This window comes from Montipora foliosa, chromosome 11, assembly GCF_036669935.1.
Source record: "Montipora foliosa isolate CH-2021 chromosome 11, ASM3666993v2, whole genome shotgun sequence".
NCBI classification, from domain to species: domain Eukaryota; kingdom Metazoa; phylum Cnidaria; class Anthozoa; order Scleractinia; family Acroporidae; genus Montipora; species Montipora foliosa.
The window spans coordinates 14747351-14769776 of NC_090879.1; the positions used below are offsets into that span (position 1 = coordinate 14747351).

The 22426-nt window shown below is 38.3% G+C and overlaps 1 protein-coding gene across 1 annotated transcript; it reads left to right on the forward strand.

Moving 5' to 3' along the window:
* The first annotated feature begins 4107 nt into the window (after positions 1-4107).
* Positions 4108-18500, forward strand: LOC137976146 (chymotrypsinogen B-like). Its single transcript, XM_068823438.1, has 9 exons — positions 4108-4460; positions 4893-4954; positions 5604-5744; positions 6445-6504; positions 11186-11419; positions 12502-12705; positions 13641-13940; positions 16208-16237; positions 16558-18500. The coding sequence occupies exons 2-9, from the start codon at positions 4900-4902 to the stop codon at positions 16563-16565; spliced, it is 1032 nt and encodes a 343-aa protein (XP_068679539.1). The 5' UTR covers positions 4108-4460; positions 4893-4899; the 3' UTR covers positions 16566-18500.
* Positions 18501-22426: the final 3926 nt, after the last annotated feature.

The following is a 22426-nucleotide window of genomic DNA, read 5'->3' on the forward strand; positions in this document are numbered from 1 at the left end:
TAAAACAAAGCGTGGGCCTGGCTGACCAACGCGCTCATGCATGCCTCAACCTTTGAGTGTGTTCGGTTGTGTAGTGAAGGCAAAATAGAAACAATTACATCGCCGTTGCTCATCAACGAGATTTGATATTCCTCTTAACACGGACAGATTACCTCTGTATTCGAATCATCGGCTAGTTTTAATGTTCTTCTTTATACAGACAGAGTTTCCCCGCCGTTAATCATCGGCGAGTTAGCTAACTCAGTAATCACAGGCTATAATTTTCTGCAAGTAAATATTCTTCGTGTAGCCAGAGGGCTGATGTCCAAAGAACAAATTTATTCTTCTGCCCGACGGATTTATTGTGGACCAGACACATGTTCAGTAGTGAAACAACAAACCCAATCTGAAAATTATCACTATTTAGAGTAGTTCAACATTTCGCTTGCAAAAGCTATTTTATTCTTCAGCTCTTCAAAACATATACTGCGTAAGCCCGAGACGTAGATGTCACCTGACTTAAAGCACTTATATTATAAACAGTTTGTTTACAAAGTGCAGAAGATTGCAACAATTGCGGTACATAATACAGACTGCAAATCTATAATAAACTCATCGGCAATCCAGATTAGCCGCTGAATTTGAAGTCAAGACTTGTCTTAGTAATAGAGGGTCAAACTTGACCTCACTAGCTTAGGACAAAAATTAACTGATAATATATGTCTTAAAATAGGAAGACTCCGGTCATAACAGTTATCTCCTAAGGTATCTGTTAGGAGCTCGAGGTTCTTATAACTTGGAATTAGCTTTCCTGAACACGGCTCAAGTTTGATCTTCTACCACTCCCTTAAGTTCGTAAATACTCTGATTTCAATGAAATAAAAAGCAACCATGTCAAAAATTACTTAATTGGAGGTTGTTATATGCACGGATGATCACTGTGGTTCAAAGTTATAATTTGACTAATTTATCTATAGTGTTCACACTTGAGTCAGGGGCACCCAACGAATCTGTTCCTCACATTATCTGTTCCCCAGAGGAATCTTGCTGGCTGGCAAAAATACTGGTGTTTCGATGAGCTGGCTGGGAAATTTTGTTATTGACTGAGGTTTTGCCTGGGAATTACTGACTTTTTCTAGCATTTCAACCCGAGCTGGCTGAAGAAACTCTGAAGACTGAGGACGACTAAAAAAAAAAAAAAAAAAAAAAAAGAACCCCTTCCCTCTCCCTGAGAATAGTCACAAACATACGACGGCTGGTCAGAGTGATTGCGCTTGCGGAAAAAACCTGTTTTGTCCCGGTTTTGTCGCTTTTGTTCGGTCGTTTTGGATCGAGGGATTTGAAAGCGCGCGGAATTCTTGGCTGGGAAATAAATTTGACCAGCTGGCTGGGAAACCAACCAATTTTATCTAGCTGGCTGGGAAATTTCTTGTTTGTCTTGCTGGGAAAAAGGAACAGATAATGTTTTCCCAGCAACACTGAAAAACACCTGAAAATGCCTTAATAACATTTATTTTCATTAACTGGGGTATAATAATACATTTTACAACAAATTGGTCGTTGGGTGCCCCTGTTGAGTGAATGTATCCACCTGTGATCACTAATGCTTACTCGGTACTGTTGTTTTTTACACACTTGAGTGAAATTGATTGCAATCACTAACTAGTGCTTGCTTCGTTTGTTTGACAGTTGGACTAAACACTTGGTTGAAAATGGTCTAGTCATTGCAATCACTAACTAATGCTTACTACTGTTGTTTGACACGATTTGGCTACTGACGTCGACACTTGAGTTCCTGAATAAATCGATATCTAATTCATTGCGATCACTAACTAATGCTCATTATTGTTGTTTAACAAACGAGTTACTCGCTTGAGTGAAATTAATCTACTTAATTGCGACCACTAGTAAGCAATGCTTGCTGTATTGTTGTTTAAAATTGAGTAACACAGAGTACACTTGAGTGAAATTTATCTACTTCATTGCGATAAGTAACTTATGCCTACTACATCTGAATGTTTTGCCGCGTAGCACTATAAACGTACACAAATGGTGTAACAGAGAATAACTCTGAAGTGTAAATTAAAGTGAAGTCAAAATAGTTCACTTTAATTTACACTTCAGAGTTAATTCTCTGTTACACCATTTGTGTACGTTTATAGTGCTACGCGGCACAACATTCATGTTTACCCTTACTTTATCTTCGCCTCGATTCACCACCTAAATCGTCCCCGTAATTTTCTTTCGACCTCGTAGCGCAGCCGGCAGAGTAAAGGTAGATGTAATCCGAAGGTCGTGGGTTCGATTCCCACCGATGTCAAAAGATCTTTTTCTTTACCTCCTATGGTTACCTGATTCCCTTTACTAGGGCTAACGCCCAGTGGGTTATTCATGGGTTCAATTAGCACTTTAATTTACTTTTCAGAGTTAATTCTCTGTTACACCATTTGTGTACGTTTATAGTGCTACGCGGCACAAGATTCATATGTACCCTCACTTTCTCTTCGCCGCGATTCACCACCTTAATCGTCCCCGACTTTCTCTGTTCGACCTCGTAACTCAGTCTGCAGAGTAACGGTAGATCTAATCCGGAGGTCGTGGATTCGATTCCCACCGAGGTCCAAAGATTTTTTCATTACCTCGTGCGGTTACCTGATTCCCTTTACTAGGGCTAACGCCCAGTGGGTTATTCATGGGTCAATTAGCACTTTAATTTACACTTCAGAGTTAATTCTCTGTTACACCATTTGTATGCCTTCTACAGTTTAGTTACACAACAATAGGCCTTTCGCAACAAACGATCACATGGTACAAAATCCGCCATGTGGAAGGGCAAACCTCATTATTATTCCCGCACTGGGACATTGACACAAAGGCCAGTCAAGCTTGACTGATTGAAGTCGCTTTGTTTTAACTTTGTTTTTGAGTCACACAAGCAGCATGTAACATATGCTTCCGGTTAGTACACACTTGAGTGAAATGGATCTGCTTCATTAATAAATTGCCATCACAAAATGAAACTTATGCCTACTACTGTTGTTTAACAATTGAGTTACACGAGTAGCATGTACAGTGCTTCTGGTTCCACACTTGAGTGAAATTCATCTACTTCACAGGGGCACCCAACGAATCTGTTCCTCACATTATCTGTTCCCCAGGGGAATCTTGCTGGCTGGCAAAAATACAGGTGTTTCGATGAGCTGGCTGGGAAATTTTGTTATTGATAGAGGTTTTGCCTGGGAATTACTGACTTTTTCTAGCATTTCAACCCCAGCTGGCTGTAGAAACTCTGAAGACTGAGGACGACTTTAAAAAAAAAAAATAATTAAAAAAAATAAAAAGTAAAGAGAACCCCTTCCCTCTCCCAGAGAGTAGTCACAAACATACGACGGCTGGTCAGAGTGATTCGCTTGCGGAAAAAACCCGTTTTGTCCCGGTTTTGTCGCTTTCGTTCGGTCGTTTTGGATTGAGGGATTTGAAAGCGCGCGGAATTCCTGGCTGGGAAATAAATTTGATCAGCTGGCTTGGAAACCAACCAATTTTATCTAGCTGGCTGGGAAATTTCTTGTGTGTCTTGCTGGGAAAAAGGAAAAGATAATGTTTTCCCAGCAACACTGAAAAACACCCGAAAATGCCTTAATAACATTTATTTTCATTAACTGGGGTATAATAATACATTTTACAACAAATTGGTCGTTGGGTGCCCCTGACTTCATCGCTATCACAAAGTGAAACTAATGCCCACCTCTGATGATTAACAATTGAGTTACACACTAGGTAAAACTGATTTACTTCACTACTGCCAGCAGTAACTAATGCTTAAACTCTGTTGTTTAACAATTGAGTGATGATTTTATTCTGCCTTTGTATTGAGATGTATAAAAATAGCCAGTTACGTACCGCACAAGCTTATGCTCAAATTTATAAAGGGTAGCATCAATTATACATCAAAACAATGGCTTGGTTAATTTTAATAAGAATTAGTGTCTTCGCTCCGTTTTGCTTTTTCAGTCATTTCCTTCTAGTTGGCATACATCTACCATTTTTTGGTCTGCTTTTCACGGACACAGGTTCATCAGTTTACTTACTGCGACGATAAATCAAGTCTTGCCGGCATTCTTTCTTAACTTCAACGGGATTCGAAACCGTGACCTCTGCGATACCGCTGCGATGCTCTACCAACTGAGCTATGAAGAAGCCTTGCCCCCTCTCATGTCCTCAATGAAAGGGCACTACGCTTGACGCTTATGCTTGCTTCTCTACAATTGTTATTAACTTCTGCTCCAAACTGTGGCAAACGGAAGCTAATTGAAACTGAGATGAAAATAGCACTGCTCATTTTGATGTTAACAACGTTTTGTCCTGCTTTTGTCTCGAGACGCATAAAAAAGCTCGACCTCTAGAAGCCTGTATGCCCTTTCCGAGAAACTTACTGTCGAGATCACTACGCTGAGGAGAAGGGAAGACTTCTATATTTGCAAGTAAGTTTAACCATCTAACGATTTCTGCAAAGTTCACTGAAATTCAAGAAGGATAAGTGTACTGAGATGGTTAAAGTCACATTTTAACGTTGTTTTTTTGAAGTCATTTTATGATCATTATTAACGCATTAGTTTCTATTTAAACTGAGTGGAATCCTTCAATTTGACGAAGAGTTTACCATGTGCACGTGCACACTTTCTCTCGGTATTTTTTGTCGACAAATTTATAATCTAGCGAATAACCATAGCCTTTTGGCATCAGTGTGATTTTTTTTTGTTTGTTATTTTGAAAACTAGCCAAATTAGTTTTGATAAAGTTGCAAGGCATCCACGCAATGTTCTTAATTCTCAGTTAATATTAATCACTCCTGAGCGCCTTTACACTTGTTCATCTGGAAAATAAGGTATCTATTTAACTGATATTTTGCACAGGACAGACATGCTTCGGAACGGATGGATTATGCTGTTGATTATTACCTGTTGTATTGGATATTGTAAGTACCAGTGCTTTTGTATAATTTCTTGTTATTTTCTCAGATGTAATTTTCAGAGCAAAAAGTGTAAGAATGTTGTCGGACCTTTAGGCAGTCCCATTTTTGCATGATTCTCTACAAGGCTACTAGAAAAAGGCTGTTAATAAAGTGAAGATAAATGGCACCCCCTCTGCACTACAGAATATCGGATAGGCGTGTCTGCTGCTGGAGAGGAAAAAAAAAAGAAAAAGAGGGAGAAAAAGAAAAAGTTAGGGACTAATTTTCACCCTAAAGGGGCGCCTGACTCGGTTTTCGAAACATTAATTAAACGATTCGGAGTATTTTAGTACACAGTGAGTCACGTAAACTTGTCGAAATTAACACTATTAATAAATTCATTTATTATAAAGTCTCTTTTTGACACGTTTATAGTATAAAATGGGGTTTGAAGCTGACACTAGTGTCGCAACGGCAAAGACTATTTATTAGCAGAAGTTTTAAGTAAACATTCTCAACATACTAAGAAGTCTACAGAACAGCTCCCTTGGTAATGATTCTGAAGTTATGGCTAACCCGCTCTCTTAGAAAAGTTGAAACACAACAATAAGAAAAAATTGAAGTATCATTCCTTTCGCTAACATTGTACATAACGTTTGCTTTTTGTTCTCAGCCAGTGCAGCCAGTTTACTTTCGAACAAATGCACCAAGGAAAAGCCTTGCAAAAACGGCGGAGCCTGTATTAAAAGTGACGGCTTCTTCAAATGTGTGTGCCCAGATAATTTTTCAGGAGACCTTTGTCAAACAAAGAAAGGTACCCAACGTCAATAATATTTATTCTAAAACTGAAAACGCTATAACGAATTTGTTAAAGGATGTTCCAAAATAAATCTCTAAAAAGCAGCTTAGTGACCCTTACACAGCAATGCAAACAAATATTTTCAAACTCACTAATTATTCCTGTAGTTGTTAACCAACCAGAACGTCTCAGATGGTCAGGTGGATGAGTTTAGAAACCCAATAAAACGAGTTGAAAACCACACGTCTTTGGAAACGATTTCAAACTCGTGCGTAAAATGTTTCAAGTTAATTAACATATCATATGTTAATTAAGAAACATCACAGTCAACACAACAATATTTTGTCCCTACTCTATGCGATGTATGCAGAAAAGGTTGTGAAAAAAGGTAAAATTGCATTTTCCCATTGGTGTTAAAACAACGGCGCTGATTAACTATAAAATGTGTTTTTTTTTATTTTAATGCACATCAAAAGCTCGGGTTTCGTGTTTCATCAAGGGCTCCAAACACCTCGTTCTTTCATCATTTTCTCGGTGTTTGGAACCCCTGATGAAACACTCAGTTTCGTTGTTGATATATTACTTCCTAGCTCCTAGAATCCCATCAGTATTTGCAATTAATTAATATGACTATTTGCAATTAATTAAATAACGTCGGCTCGCAATGTAAGCTTGGGATAATTGTGGCTAGTCAAGTCAATTTTATGGTTTTCAGGAGATGCTGCAGAACAATCGGACACTCCTGCACTTGGAAAATTGCCTAAACGTGCTGCAGGTATGATAATTGGAGTTTTTTCAAATCATTTAATGAAAGGACTTAGCACCGAGATGTATACGAAATTGCCGCTCTAAAGTAAGAAGGTTAAGTTTATACTATACAATGAAGTTGATATGAACTGCGGAAATACTGAGGGAAGATATCTGTTTACAAACATTGTTTTTGTTATTTAAATTTCCAACCAGAGAAACAAAAGACGTCTTTGTTTCTCTTGCCAATAGTTCTCTGGTTGGCACATTAATAACAATAGGTGTAGGCACTGATAGTTTTCGCTATGCATATATCTTATTAACCAAGCGCGAGGGCCGTACTGGGAGAAAATCGGCAGGAGGTCTAGACAGTACGGACCGAACGCAACGAGGTCCGTACAAAAAAGACCATGGGCCGATATTTTCCAAGTACAGTCCCGAGCAAGCTTGGTTAATAAGAGATTTATTACACGATTGAAATCCTATAGAGGTGGCCTATCCTATATGACTGGTTGTTTCCTGAGGTCTCCTCGCCTAACACCCTGTTGTATTTTTAACTTATGTTATATATAAATATTGGCATATTGTTGTTTTGTTAGCGTTATTTTTCCTGTTCTGTTGCGACGTCGAATTGAATCCTGGACCAAATCGCACTTGTTCTCTTAATATTGGCCATTTAAATGTTCGTAGTTTATATGTTGTTGAAAAGTTCGAAGAGGTAGCTACAATTACTATGCAACAGCAATTTCATATATTTGGCTTGTCAGAAACTTGGCTAAATAGTTCAATTTCTAATGATGACTACGACATTAATACGTAAGAATAAGGCCAAGTATTTTCATAAAGTAAGTGCCAAATTGCAAGATGTAACAACTGGTGTTAATTAATTAAAGCGTGGTGGAGCATTGTTAAGGGACTTTACGGCGAAAAAGTGCAGTCTACCGTTTCTACTTTGATTGAAGTTGTTAGGCAAGTTACTAATGTGCGAGAAAAGGCAGAAATATTAAATGAATATTTTTGCGATCAGAGTAAGGTTGATGATAGGTTTGCATCCCTCCCAAGGGATTCTTCTTATTTTCAGAATAATGCGTTTTTGTCTTATGTTTTTACAACGGAACGCGAGGTTTACAATCTACTTAAGACTGTTGATGTTTGCAAGGCGTGTGGACCTGACGGTATAGGGAATCGCATTCTTAAACTTTGTTCTGGCGGTATCGCTTCTTCGTTTTCAAAGTTAGTTAATATCTCTTTGTCTTCTGGTGTTTTTCCGTGTCAATGGAAGTTTGCAAATGTCATTCCGCTGTTTAAAAAGGATGATCGCCAGTGTAAATTGAACTATGGTCCTGTGTCCCTTTTGTTTTCTTTGTCTAAGATATTAGAGAAAATTGTCTTTATTAGACTTTACAATTTCTTACTTGAGATTGGTTATCTCAATCGCTTACAGTCTGGTTTCCGCCCTGGTGACTCGACGGTAAATCAATTAATTTATCTGGTGCATCCAATTTACTAAGCTGTTGAGGATGGGAAGGAAGTGCGTATGGTTTTTTTTGGATATCAGCAAGGCGTTTGACAAGGTGTGGCACAAATGTCTTCTTTATAAGCTTAAATCAGTAGGAATCAGGGGAGCTTTGCTTAGCTGGTTTGAAAGTTATTTGTCTAATCGTCAACAAAGAGTGGTTTTAGATGGGCAGTCATCTGATTGGCGCCAAGTTGAAGCAGGGGTTCCTCAAGGTTCGGTTTTGGGGCCTCTGTTATTTCTTATATATATTAATGACATAACAGATGAAATTCAGTCAAAATGCTTACTTTACGCTGATGATACTTTCCGTTTTTGAAGTCGTTGATTCACCTAGTAACACTGCGTTGATGTTAAATAAAGACCTTGAATCCATACAAAGGTGGGCTACGAAATGGCTTGTTACAATTAAGGACGTTCGCGCGAAAATTTTCTAACATTTATTTTTTTCGAAAAATTTTACCATTGAAAGATGATGAGTTAGTGGTGTCAGAAATGTAAAAAAAATGGGGGTCACCGACTTCGCTTTGGAGAGAACTTGCCCGGAAGAACACCCTAAATCTGAAAAAATCTGGCTTCTTTAGGGAATATGGCCACAGTGTCTGTAAGCCCAAAAATATTGCAATTACATTTTTGAAGTGAAATGATCTCTACCAAACTTTCTTTAAGTGGACCCATCAAGTGAATTTAGTTAACTGTTGAGGTTCCTTAAAGAACAAATTCGCATTTAGCGACCATAGTTTCATGCGACTTGCAACCGCAAGATGGCAGGTTTCCATGTTCCGAGGACAGAAATCTTGAAAATGTTTTAACTTCCCACATTGATTTTTTGTTTATTTTTGGACAATGAGGAGATAATTGTAAATAAAATACGTTTCTGCCAAGAAAAGTAGGGGTCACCGAACATCCAAGATCGTTAAATCCAAGCAAAGCTTTAGCAATGGCCATCTGCCCTATCATTGTTCATTCTAGGACTTAGCGCGCGCTCGAGCATGACGTGGCACGTGAATTTGCGTGCGCTGTAAGGATGCGCAGTAGCAATGGGCGCGAACGTCCTTAATCCTAGTAAAACTGAATATAAGACGTTTTCATCTAAACGGGTAAGACCGCTGCATCCCGACCTATTTTACAACGGAAATAACCATACCCACTTAAGCATAACGCTGTCTTCTAACCTGACATGGAGAGCTCACATATTTAGTGTTTATCAAAAAGCTAGTGAAAGATTAAATATGTTGAAAGGAATTAGGTATAAAGTAGGCAGGGATACACTCAGAAAATTGTATTAGTCGGTTATCAGACCTGTTATGGAGTATGCTGATGTGCTTTGGGACGGCTGTACTGACAAAGAAAGCGAACCCCTTGAATCGGTTCAGTATGAAGCCGGGAAAGTCGTCATAGGTGCTATGCGGGGAACAAGTAGGATTCGCCTTATGACAGAGCTGGGGTGAGGAGATGAAAGTTAAACGCGATATTCATAAGCTTATTTGTTATTTTAAGATAGTAAAAAATTTGAGTCCGCCTTATCTTAAGGATCTGCTCCCAGCTAGAGTCTGTGAGAGAACTCATTTTACCCTTTGATCTTCTCAAAATTTTACTCTTTTCCCTGTGCGCACAGAGCGCTTTAAAAGGTCTTTCTTCCCTTCTACAACTAAATTGTGCAACGACATTGATTTGGAAATTCGTGAATCTGATTCAATTGGCTCTTTTACGAGAGCGTTAGTTAATTATTTTAATATTTCAAAGTATTTTTCGCCTTTTGATTATGCTCTTGACAGATACTCTTCCGTAATTCATACTAGACTGCGGCTAGGCGCTTGTGGTCTAAATTATTATCTATTTAAGATCGCTGTTAAGTCTTCACCTATTTGTAGCTGCGGCTTTGACAATGAGACTATAATTCATTTCTTTTTACAATGTCCTAATTATGCTGCCCTCAGATCTGATTTGCTCGCTGCTGCTGCTCGTATAGCTTCTGGTCAACGGTTTAAATATTCTGACCAGCAAAAAGTTGAAGTTTTTCTGTTTGGCTCTTGTGACATGTCAAATAATGAAAATGTTGAAATCTTCTCTCATGTCCAGCACTTTATAAGAGAGTCTAAGCGTTCTTCGTTTTGTGGTCATTATCATTAACCTAACTATCTTAAAAATGTCTTTTTTGACTTACTTTGTATCCCGTGTCCGTGTTTGTTTTTTTATGTGGTAATTAGAATTTTGGTGTAAGCCCCCCGTGATGAGCTCATTTAGCTCTTGGGGCAAACATGTATATAAATATGTTTAAATAAAAAAAATAAATGAGATAAATAAATAAATAAATGATGATGATAAAAAACCCAAATGATAGACTGCAAAGACACCATAAACTCCAAGCGCGCAATTTTTATTTTACGATAACTGCAGAAATGCCCGCGCGCTCATTGGTCAATTTTTATTGTCAATATGAGGACAGACACATGAATTTGAAATTCATCCGACGCGTCAGCTTTTTTGTTCTTACCACATTTTGACGTCATCTGTGATCTATTACTGAACAGACGCACGGCAACATGGAATCTATTTGTTAAATTGACAATGAATTTCGTCATAACATTGTCAGAGTTGTCTGCGGTATCGCCACGTGGATCCACAGCTACTCTGACAATGTTATCACGAAATTCATGATCAATAACGGGACAGACGCATGAAAAACTGACATCAATTTGTTAATTAGAGCAAACTGAACTTTTACTCACGTCGAGATGACGTTTTCAAAAAAGAAAAAAAAGAAAAACAAAGTTGGAAGAAAACAAAAAGAAACTTTTCTTTTTTTTTATGTACGACCATAATGCAGTCATGCTATACTGAACACGTCACGGCCCCTAATACGATAACACAAAAGTCTTTCTGTACTTTGATGTATTAATTTTGCCCTTAAGACTATTAAAGGAATCCTAAGAATAATAATTAGGCAAGGTAGAATAAGAAGTAGACTAGGAGAATACTTATCACACTTGCAGTTCTATTTATGCTGATTCATTGAAAATCAAAGCACCAGCGTAACTCGGGATAGCGTTACAGGAAAGCCTTTAAACGTGAAAGAAACAACTATACTAATTATAGAACCTCTTGGTATCTACAATGTGACGACAAACTACGAAGCTGAGGTGTGAAATTGTGCCTCTGCTCCAATGAATTAATTCAGTGTTCTTTTTAGGGTTATGTGGTCACATATTTCCTCCTCCTCTATTCAGAAGAGTTATTCACGGCCAAGCGTCACTCCATTCTGGGGACTGGCCTTGGGTGCTATCTATCAAAGTTCTGGGACAACATAGTTGCGGAGCTTCGCTTATCTCTGATGAATGGGCAGTAACTGCTGCCCATTGTTTCTTTTTTCCCAACGACCCAATGAATCGAATGGTTAATCTGCAGACGATTGACGTGGTCGCAGGTAAGTAACATAAGATGCAAGATTTATGAGGTTTTGTCTGTTTTCCATAGCTCAGGTAGCGTCTTGGTCCAATATAAACAGCAACCCTGGTAAGCTTTTAAACTGACCGCAAGAAGGCTGGAGTTTCCATGTAGTCTCTTGTTGAAATCTCCGGGAGGGGGGAGGGGGGAGTACTCCCTATAATGGCCTATGCGGGGAGGCTCCGCCCGAAAGGGGTACCTTTTTCAGTCCGTATCGGGTATATAAAAGAGAATGGATTTCACAAGTATGGGTATATGAAATGGTAGGGAAATCTGTCATTTGGGCATTTAAAAGGACCTTTACTGAAGATATTTGGAACAGGTGCACCTTATGGCTGTATAATTTAATTTATTAAGCACTAGATGAAAATGGCAAGAAGACGTCCTATTTTAGCGATGTAGTGTTTTTAAGTAGGTATGCGAAAGGGGTACTTTTTCTGTCAAAATGGTTTATAAAAGGGTAAGGGGTTGAACTTCCGGGCGCAGCATCCCTGTGGTTCTGTCTCGAAAAACGTAGCGATCGTTTGCGGTCATATGGAAACCACTCTTCAGCGATCGTTGAGATGATAATTTTCACAGAGTACGCTACGTCGTTGGTTGATCTAAATCCTCTCAGGCAATTTTACTAGTCGTAAGGATCGTTCAACATTTTTAATTCTATAGCGATCGTATAGCGGTCATATGAAAACCACACTTTACATACACAGCCAGTTCTTTCGAATTAGATTGAGTATTTTTTTTTTACCATTCATGTAGTACCAACTTAACAGCTCGATTCTTACCCAGAACGACCGTATCTCGCAGACTTAGTGGAATGTCACTTTTTGGTAACTTCCGTGCACTTGAGTTTGACCACGCATCGCAAGTCGGTACCCACCTTACATTTCAAAACTTGCCAATGGTAACCTGTGACTGCAGTATACTATGCAAATGAAGAGTACACAAATTCGCGAAATTTCGGCGATATTTCGTAGATCTATTGTAATATTTCCATGTTGTTTTTCATATTCCATATTTAGTAATGATCGGTTCTGTTCCTCTCTCTCTCTTCTTTTTTTCTAGGCACTAAGAGTACAGCTGGCTTCGGGGGGGTAGCATATAAGGTCGCGAGCGTATTTATCCATCCACAGTACATTCCGAACCTTAAACCCCCTAGCCCGTTTGATATTGCCCTTATAAGGCTCGCTGGCAAGGTATTAAATATCCCGCCTGCGTGTTTGCCTGCTATGGGATCACCCATCACTAGTAATTTATGCGGGATTGCGGGTGAGTAGTACCAGAAAATAATGAACAATTATGGTATTTCAACATACCGTTTCCTCACTTGTCTCCACACACAGAATGACAGTATTTGTTGAGGGAGTCTTATATCTCTGCTCGTTGATAAACCCTTGTGAATTCCCATCAGGAATTTGCATTTGTAGTTTTATAGAAGTTTATGTCTTAAGTTTGTTCGTTTACTCTGATAGCTTATTTGGCATTTGGTAACACAAACATATTTCATTATGCACCTGCCACAAATACAATAATACAGATATTTTACCACTACGAAATGGTTAAACATGCTCCATTGGTAATTTCTATTAATCTTTTCTGTGAGCGTTTTGACAAAGTAGTTGTCAGTTTAACACAAAAGGAAGCTTTCATTTGACTTAGCACTTTTAGAAAAAGGAAAAGTTAACTTGCTCCTTGTGCATTGTTGCGTTATATTGGCACTTGTGGAATTTTAAGAACACTCGCACTTTTCTCGTGTTCTCCTAAACTCAGCAATGCACTCGGGCGCGTTAACACTTTCCTTTTTAAATTCTTCAGTGCGTGCGTATTTTCAGGAATAGATTACTCGTTTTGGGCACTTCATTTACAATTTTATTTCTTACCTATGCCTGAAATCAGATTCGTGTGATCTTTGCTTTTTACGACGGCCCAACATACAGGTTAAATTGTGAAGTTAACTGGAAAGCTAGTCACTTCATTTCATTGTTGTCTACATGAGGTGATACACATATCTAGTCAATAAGCAAGTTGGTTTCCTGCACACAAAAATCATAACGCCTGTCAGCTCTAAATGTTACCAATGTATAGGAGAGGAAAGCTTCGAAGAAAGAATCGACTGATTGATTCCCGCTGTAAAGTATCATATGTTTAAGACTACATCAACCCAATTGACTTTCGATATATCTCGTTTTAACGCTGGTTAACAGGTTGGGGCCATGCGACAACTCCGATAAAACTCAGTCCCCCAGTTCTCCAAGAAACCCTACTGCCTATCCAGGAACCTTTCAAATGTCACAACATCGACCCCGTTATTCAGCTGTGCGCAGGAGGAGGAGGACAGAGCGCATGTACTGGTGACAGCGGAGGTCCTTTACTATGTTTCGACAATGGAATATGGGTCCTTGAAGGGATCACCTCCTGGGGCACGGGTGATTGTTTTCCTTTCCAGCCGAGCGTGTACACTCGGGTTAGTTCTTTCGTGGGCTGGATTCACTCGATCGTATCAGGTAATAAACTAATTTAAGATCAAACTCCCAAGGATGTCTTCCAGCTTTCGCGCTCTCGAAATAGACTGCAGAACAGTCTCTCTGTTTCGTCTCGTATTTTTCTATTCGCAGAGCGAGGCCACAACGCCCGAGGCGCGATGCGGTGATTGCCACCCCAATCCCATCCGAATTTTTTGCGCTCAAAGTTGCACACTCAAGAACGAACTCGCGCTAAAACATGGGTTGTTTTGCAGTCTACTCTTGAAACGAAACGCATGTTGAAGAAAATCGACTTGGGACTTGTTAGATAGCTTTTACTCTCTTAGTCTTATTCATGTAGATATTTACAGTTTTTTTCTTTTTAATGATATGTATTTTTTGGTCACTTGATTTTTGCTACTTAATTTTAATTTGAGGGCCACTAAAAATTCAGTTGAAGTACTGTCCTGTGTTACCCTCTTTAAATAGAGTTGATTATTATTGTTATCATTATCATTATCATTATCATTATTATTATTATAATAATAATTATTATTATTATTATTATTATTATTATTATTATTATTATTATTATTATTATTACTTGAACGTGAGGCAACATTATTGTTTAGTCCACTAGAGAATTTCTAAATAGAACGTAGAAGGAATTCAGAACGGTTAAGGATTTTTAACGATCGTGTTAAACTTTATCTAAAATGCATAAATACTAATCTGTAAGAGTGATGGCCAAGTGATCAAACCTGAGTTATACTAATCTGTAAGAGTGATGACTTGTTGACTTCCGCAAAGCTTTTGACTTTGTAAACCATTCAATCCTGTTAGAAAAACTGAAAGCCACTGGAATATCGGGTTCTCTTTTTTCTTGGCTTGCCAACTATTTGTCAAACCGAAATCAGTTTGTCCAGATCTCTGGAAAGAAATCTGCCCTTCAACCTGTGAAGTATGGAGTGCCCCGAGGGTCCATCCTGGGGCCTAGATTGTTCTCAATATATGTTAATGACTTGCCAGAATTTATATCTTATGGTAATCTCTATATGTTTGCTGATGACACCACAGTTTATACTATTGGTAAGGATACAGGTACGGTCATCTCTTCACTTCAATGTATTCTATCTCAGCTACACATGAGGTGTGCAGCCAACAGACTTATTGCTCATGAATCAAAGACTGAAGCAATGATAGTATCTAGATCAATCTTTATAGGCCCTCTGCCAGCTTTAAGATACGGCACCAAGACCATCGAGTTCAAGTCTTCATCTAAGTGTCTTGGCTTAACTATTGCCGTGACAATAAGTTATCTTGGCAGGATCATATTAGAAATGTTTGTAGTTTATTTAATAAGAAATTGGCTGTTCTGAAACGAATCAAATTCCTGCCTCAGTCCACCTTGGAATCTATTTATTTTAAATCAATTATTCCTAGTGTAGTATATAATATTGTTGTTTGGGGTTCTGTTTCCCCGTCACTTATGAAGGATATTGAACGTATTCATATGAGATCAATTAGGGTTGTTTGTAAGCTACCTATGACCACTTCAGCCGATGAGATCAAGAAATTGAGGCAATGGAATCCCATTTCTTTGTATTATGTTAAGAGACTGCTGGTTCTGACCTATCAATCTTATCACAGTTTAAATACTGAAGATCTAAACATTTTTATTTCTAAGGTAAAAACAAATTACAGCTTAAGGAATTCTCTAAATTTAGAAGTGCCAAGACCAAGATCTGAAATTGGCAGGTCTTCTTTTAAACACAGGGCTGCCTTGGCATGGAATCTTCTTCCGCATCATGTCAAGGAATGTGCAAACTTAAGATCGTTTAAGATTGGACTTAAGGCGAACAAGCATCTTCTAAATGGTATAAATTTTGCCAGAGGTTCCTGCTGTGTTTCTATGAAAAATAATGACTTTTTATATTTTTAGATACGAATTTATTACCTATGTTTTGTATGTAATTTATCTAAATTTATTGTAATTAAGAAGAAACTTACACTTTGTTTTCCTAAATTTATTTTTATATTTTAATGTGATTGTATTTAATTAGCTGTAGTTAGGCAGGTTCACATCAGGACTTCGGTCTTGCCAACACATTTAACCTGCATTGTAAATAAAGATGTATGTATGTATGTACGTATACTTTCGAAGTTCTGTTTGGTTTATCTCACTGAACTTCCTTGGCTTTATTTGTTTGGTGTGTGCCTGCCATTTTAATATTGTTAGCTTTTATATGTAACACGTTATACCACATCCAACACCAAGTTTCCTTTTTTTCAATCCAACTTTGTTGCAGCACCACAACCAGGACTTTTTCCAGGACCAGGCAAGTGCACTTGTATTTTGTGCTCGTAACTTGTCATGATACAAAACACCATAATATTACAAACAGCACGAAGGGCTTGCATACATACCTACCTAGAGATCCAAAAAAATTACAAATGTTTTTGGAAAACTGAAAATATGTCGACTATGGTTTGAGGGTGCAAATCAACGTGATCTACGCATACCGTAAATGGTTCACAATAACTATGCAGGCATAATCAGAATTACAAGCACGTCTATTCATGCTCATGGTCGTGCTTTTGCTCAGTTCACGTTAGTTTTGGCCAAAGAAGACTAATCAAAGTACATTTTTCCAAACAGGTCGTTGATTTGTGCACAAGGTGTTCAGTGGTGTTCACGTTATTAGTGAAGCAGCTGGAATGTAGAGTATAACCTGGTAATAGGGGTAGAACTAAAAGTTAGTAAACGATGGCACTTGTTAAATACTATGAAGAACATCACTACTGTACAGTTGTAGTGATGTCTGAGCGAAACCTAGACGTTTTAGTGACGCCGAATAGAAGACCAATTTTAACTAGACGAGTTTCCAACATTCTCATGTGTTTTGTGGCCTTCTTTTTTTCCCATAGACCAACGTTTATCACAGTTCCCAACAGTTTAGAAGGGCTCTCAATCTAGAATACGCCCTCTTTCATAAGGCCTATGAGTTTTTCGGTTTTATATTGTAACTAGTTATAGGAAAACTTCTCTGCTTAAGCCTTTTTAAAATTCGATTAGTAATATTGCACTACCTTTTATCATTTATATTAGTCTTTGTGCTAACCACCCAAAATTAAGAGGAGTATTTGCCTTGTTATCAAACAAAGGATACTCGCCAACTGACTTGTGTCAGTTGACTACACCTATCCCCGTTTTCTTTTGAACCTTTTATGGAACTTCTAGCTCTCTCCATCAAAAGCTTTTGTTGTGTCGCTTCCTTTGACGTTTAACTTACGTTCAGCCATTACTACAACGTGTATTTCTTCAGTGTGCTTTAAACACCAACAACAAAAAAGAGCAATAAAATATCAAAAAATAAACAGCATTTAACCACATTTTTTTATTCTTTCGATTTAATTGTTTTACTACTATTCCCTCCATTGACGCCTGGAAGCAACTCTTCTTGTACTGGAGAATAATATGCTCAGATATACTAAATCGAATTTTAGGCTGTTGATTGTTTTTCAGGTAATAGGTTAAGAAATTTGCATCTGGACATCTGTAACGTTTCTTTATGTTGAATCTTCAGTTTTCAGTCTTTTGTTTGATATACATTCCTACAACACCAGATCAGCTGCCAGTAATAAAATTTTATGCGATGCCTTCCCGTCTAAATCTGTTAAATAATTCTTTTTCGCAACTCGGACGGTACGATTATGGAATGCCCTACCTGAAACTATTAGAAAGTTAAAGAACAAAAAAGTATTCAGAAACCAAATACATGAAATGTTTATCAACATTCTGAGAACTGAAAATTTGTACCTCTCGACGTCTGCAAAAATTGACACCATTAAAAATTTGTAGAGAAATCGTTTCTTTTTATAATATACCTGTCAATTTTTATGACTGTAGCACCATAATTAGTTATCCCATGCCTACCCGCCTCGATTAGCTATAGCTATTTGCGGATAGTTATACAATTCTGTAATTGTTAATTGTTTTTAATAAAATGTTGTTGTTGTAGTACTTTGATTACTCCATTTCGATGTTTTTCGTGCACTGTTTTTTCAAACTCATGGGTGTTTTAGAATGACAAGGACTTTATTGTTGTATAGGAGAAAAATCTTCAGTGTGCTATGGTTTCCTGATGTAACCTAAGGTTAATCGCTTAAAGATCAAGCTTTCCTAGAATAAGTATGTTAACGAAAAGCTAAAAAAAACCGTCAGTGGCAGCCTTGAACATTTCCATTCAGGTATATCTAGTTAATATTTACTTACTTCTAAAGTAAAGTTTTTTTGTGTGTTTTGAAAACAAATAAGGATCACATTTTGACGCATTCTGTCCAGCCACTACAGTGACTGGTTTTAAAATCTACACTTTTGAAGTTTCTTTTATTTGAGCGAACCCTAGACTTTCATTTTGAATGGCAACTTACCTGGCCTTTACTCTGAGCTCGAAGCCCGACCTTCAGTATCACAGAAACCGCCGTTTGTAGATGTATTAATTGACCAATTACAGCTCAGGGAGTGGACACATCAGATTTGAAAATGACGGTTAGTTAGTAACCTTCAATTGTACAGTCAGGAGGATAAGAATAAAGTGTCTGTTGATCCGAAATACAAGACTCTTCTCTGCCTCAAGATCGGTGGACAAGAACCTACTAAATACGTTCGGTAAAAACTGTGTTGATACTGTTTGTGTTCCTTATATTTTTGAAACACAAGATAGGCAACGCGCATTTCCCTTTTGTAAACGGTCGATGCCATCTTCGCGACACTTAAAAAAATTTTTAACTGTAAACGAATTTTTCCCTACTCAATTAAAGAAAAAGGAAAATTTGCAAGTAACCACCTAGTATCGAACCCGGAACCTCTGTTTCCTGACATCCCTCTTATACCACTTCACTACCAAGGTTGATCCGCCAGATCTCCCAAATATTTAATTATAAAACGTGACATTCTTAAACATTAATAATAGAGCTGCCCCAAACATCAAATAAGAGCTAACCGCAAGCAAACCAGTGTGAATATGAACAATTAAGCATTTCGTGAGTGCATTTTACTCCATCAACAAATTATACCAGTTTCTACCTTGTCCAGCCCTAAACTAAAGTAGATATGGCATCGTTCATTCTGAAAGGCTTGGTTACCAATGATGGCATCGACCGTTAAAAATGGCATCGACCGTTTACGAAAGGGAAATCAGCATAGGCAACAGCACTCAATGAAGTGAAAAAAGGGAAAACACGATAACGTATCGTTCCCATACAGTTTTGTTTCCTGTTAGTTGTGTCCCTGGTCGTCGCGTTTTAATTTGCAGTAGTTTCAATAACCAAAATCATTTAGATAATCCATCTTTGATATCATTTCAACAAGGCTGATATAATTATAACAGGGAACAAAAGAATTTTTCACGCCAAACAAATCATCAGCAGTTGAAATATATTACAAAAATTTTGACTCACAATCCGATTGGCTTAGGAGGCCTCTACGATCAATCGATAGAAAACCTTTGTAGAGTTCGCGATTATTCATGTATCTTTGCCAAAAATCATTCGTACAAGTCATACTATAATAACATTCTCGAATCTGATTGGTTCTTAGCGCGTCCTATTTTTCACCAAATTGCAGCGCGCGCGCTAAAGTGTTCAATAACAAAATTCGCGTGTCGCTCGCGTAGAATTTAGTTCCTTCTTGTGACTAAATACTATTTATTCTTATCTCCAAAACCTTTAAGAAATGGCTCTTCCCAGTGAATTTTTTCATAGAGATGATAAATCGTTAACAGGTTTATCTTTTTCCGAAAATTTTCTTCGAATTTTTTTTACAGTTACGATTCATTGGTAACAGGACTGAGTGTCGTCCAATTTTGTCTGTAATCATAATCGTGATTAAACAAACGCGGTTGTCTGATTTTGTTAATCACTCGTACGATTACAAGCCGAATTGGACTCCGCTCAGTCTTATTATCATTACAAATCATCAATAAATCAGTCTTATCGTATTACAATAAGGCTATTTTAGTACGACTTTGATGGTTCACTCGGGGCTTTGTTCCTCGTTAAAATTGCCAACCGATATAGAAATGGCAGAACCAAGAGGATCCAGCCTTGTGATTGTGACTTCGTGGCTCCATACTATGGACCTCCAACTCAAGTTTCCTTTTTTCTAATTTCAAATTTTCCTGCTTAAAAGCAATGCCTTATATTGTTCAGCGAGGCCCTGGTCTTGAGTGACTTTGTGCAGTTTGTGATTGTTTTGTTTAAAGCCGCACACCTCCTTCGAATTCCTGCGCGCAGGATCCCGAACGATAAGATTTACAACTTCAGTGACCTCTTCACAAAACTCGAGCTCGTCCGTGTCAACTTTGTCGACAACTCCATTAACAGCCACTTCGAAAGGAGCTTCCGCAGCTACGAAAGAAAGAAGGAAACAACTCATAAATGCACAAGTGGACTGATCCTAGCTCGGTTAACGTCCGAGTAAACATTGAAAACCACAAAATAGCATGCGGCTAAAAACTTGAGCTTGACTCAGTCATTTTTTTCCGTCTAGCTGCAGTTTGGTTTTTCCGTGACGGCCATATTTCCGTGGGATGCCTGTGGCAGGCCACGGTAAGTTTTTGGTCGAATTTCTTTTTCATCGTCAAGGCAAAACGGCAAATTAGATGAGAGACCCTGGGAACGAGGTTGTCTGGCAAGGAGTGTAATTTCCAAGCATATAATTTCTGCGATTCGGGCAAGGAACATTTCACGATTCTGGCAAGGAGAGGAGATAAACATGAACAGAAGGTAAGACATTTTAGAAGGCATTTCGACATTGTGTGTTAAATTGAATATCATCCGTTCGGTGTTACGCACCGGCATCGAATTCACTGTTCACTAAGCCTGCCAAACGAACCAACGAGTTCAAGCACCAAACCTGCGTGTTCATCCGGCCAACATCCCTAACTGCTTAGTCTAAACAAGAAGTTTGAAGCAACTTTGAAACACGATATTCATTGCATCAGTGTTTTCACAAATCAAGGAGTCCATCACGGAAAATATCGACAAAAAGCAATTCAAAACTTGGCTCAAATATTTGCTGGTTTGCAATATTGAAGAAATTTATAAAGCCTCGTGAGTTTTACTCTATCGAAATTTTCGCAGTTCAATTCATGAGTCGACAATCATGCTATGTGATGTGTAAAGTTTTGTTTTTTGCCCAAGGATTCTTGCTGACATTGAGCTTACCTGTTTACCAGAACGCACATGTAAATAGTGTTTGCGAGAAGGTTTATTCCATTCGATGTTTATATTATTTTCAGTGTTCCACAGTTAACATTTATAAATACAAAGGGAAATGTGTGTTAAGAAGAATTCCTTATGCTTCCGATAGACTTTAATCCTTTCGCTATCTTGAATAAACAGGGATACGTTATCAATGGGAATAATATACCAGTTGTGTTACGGTGAGTTACGTTTTTCTCTCCTCTCACACAAGCGAGCTTACTTCAGTTCTTTTCTCATACAAAAAGAGCGTCTAATTATATAACAGCCTCATAATATTTTGGCAGATTGGTACGTTCATTGACGGCCATGCAGCCTTTCACAATATTTTATTCTTCAAATAAGTAAAACGTTTCGTTACCATGCATGTCTTAAGATTTTCTGGCAGTTCTCGCGATCTCAACGTAACAGATCACGTAACAAATCTAGCCTCAAAACAAATTCCATTTTTCACGTTGCAATATTACTTCTGCCAGTCTGACTTTTCCGCCGGCCTACACTATTTTCCACTACAAGCACAGTGACAATTCTTCAACACTTTCTTCAGGGATTTTGATGGCCGATCTAACTGATTAATCGTGGCACTTAACTTCACAATTCATTCCAATGCTACGCTCCCTAGCCCAAGCATCCCACGGAACCGCCTTTTGGCGTCTTGTTGTTTAAATCTTCACCCGCTGGCCGAGTCCTCGCTCAGACTTGCAGCTGCTTGGCTTCGGCGCCATTTTCAAAAATTTGTCTCTTCATTGTTGCTACGTAACATGTATCACGGTAGCTACGTGATGCCCGTTTCAAACGCCGTGCTAAAGTCGTGCCGAACTAAATACAATTTGGCTCGACTGTAGCACGACATTGGCCGTTTTTATGCCATTGAGAGACGTTAAAGTTGTTTAGAAAACATTAACGTCTAAGACGTTAAAGGCGTCTGGTGTAAAAACGGTCTAACAAAGAAAAAATACTTTTCTTATAAAAAAAAGATTGGCTTCTACACTCGGACGACACTAGAAACAAGCAGCTTTAGCGCGTCAACATACGAACAAATCTACTAGATGGTAACATGGCAGGCAGTTAAGGGCGTCACGTTTTTATACTAGGGAGCTTACAAAACGACGACGCCGACGGCAACGACGACGCTACAAAACAATAGGTTTAGTGAGCAAAAACAATGGCTCTGCACGAGCGTTTTACGTTTTGGTGCATTTCTTTGCCGTCATCTCCTAAATGACGACGTGAAATGACTAAATTCAAGGTTCTGTGGAGGA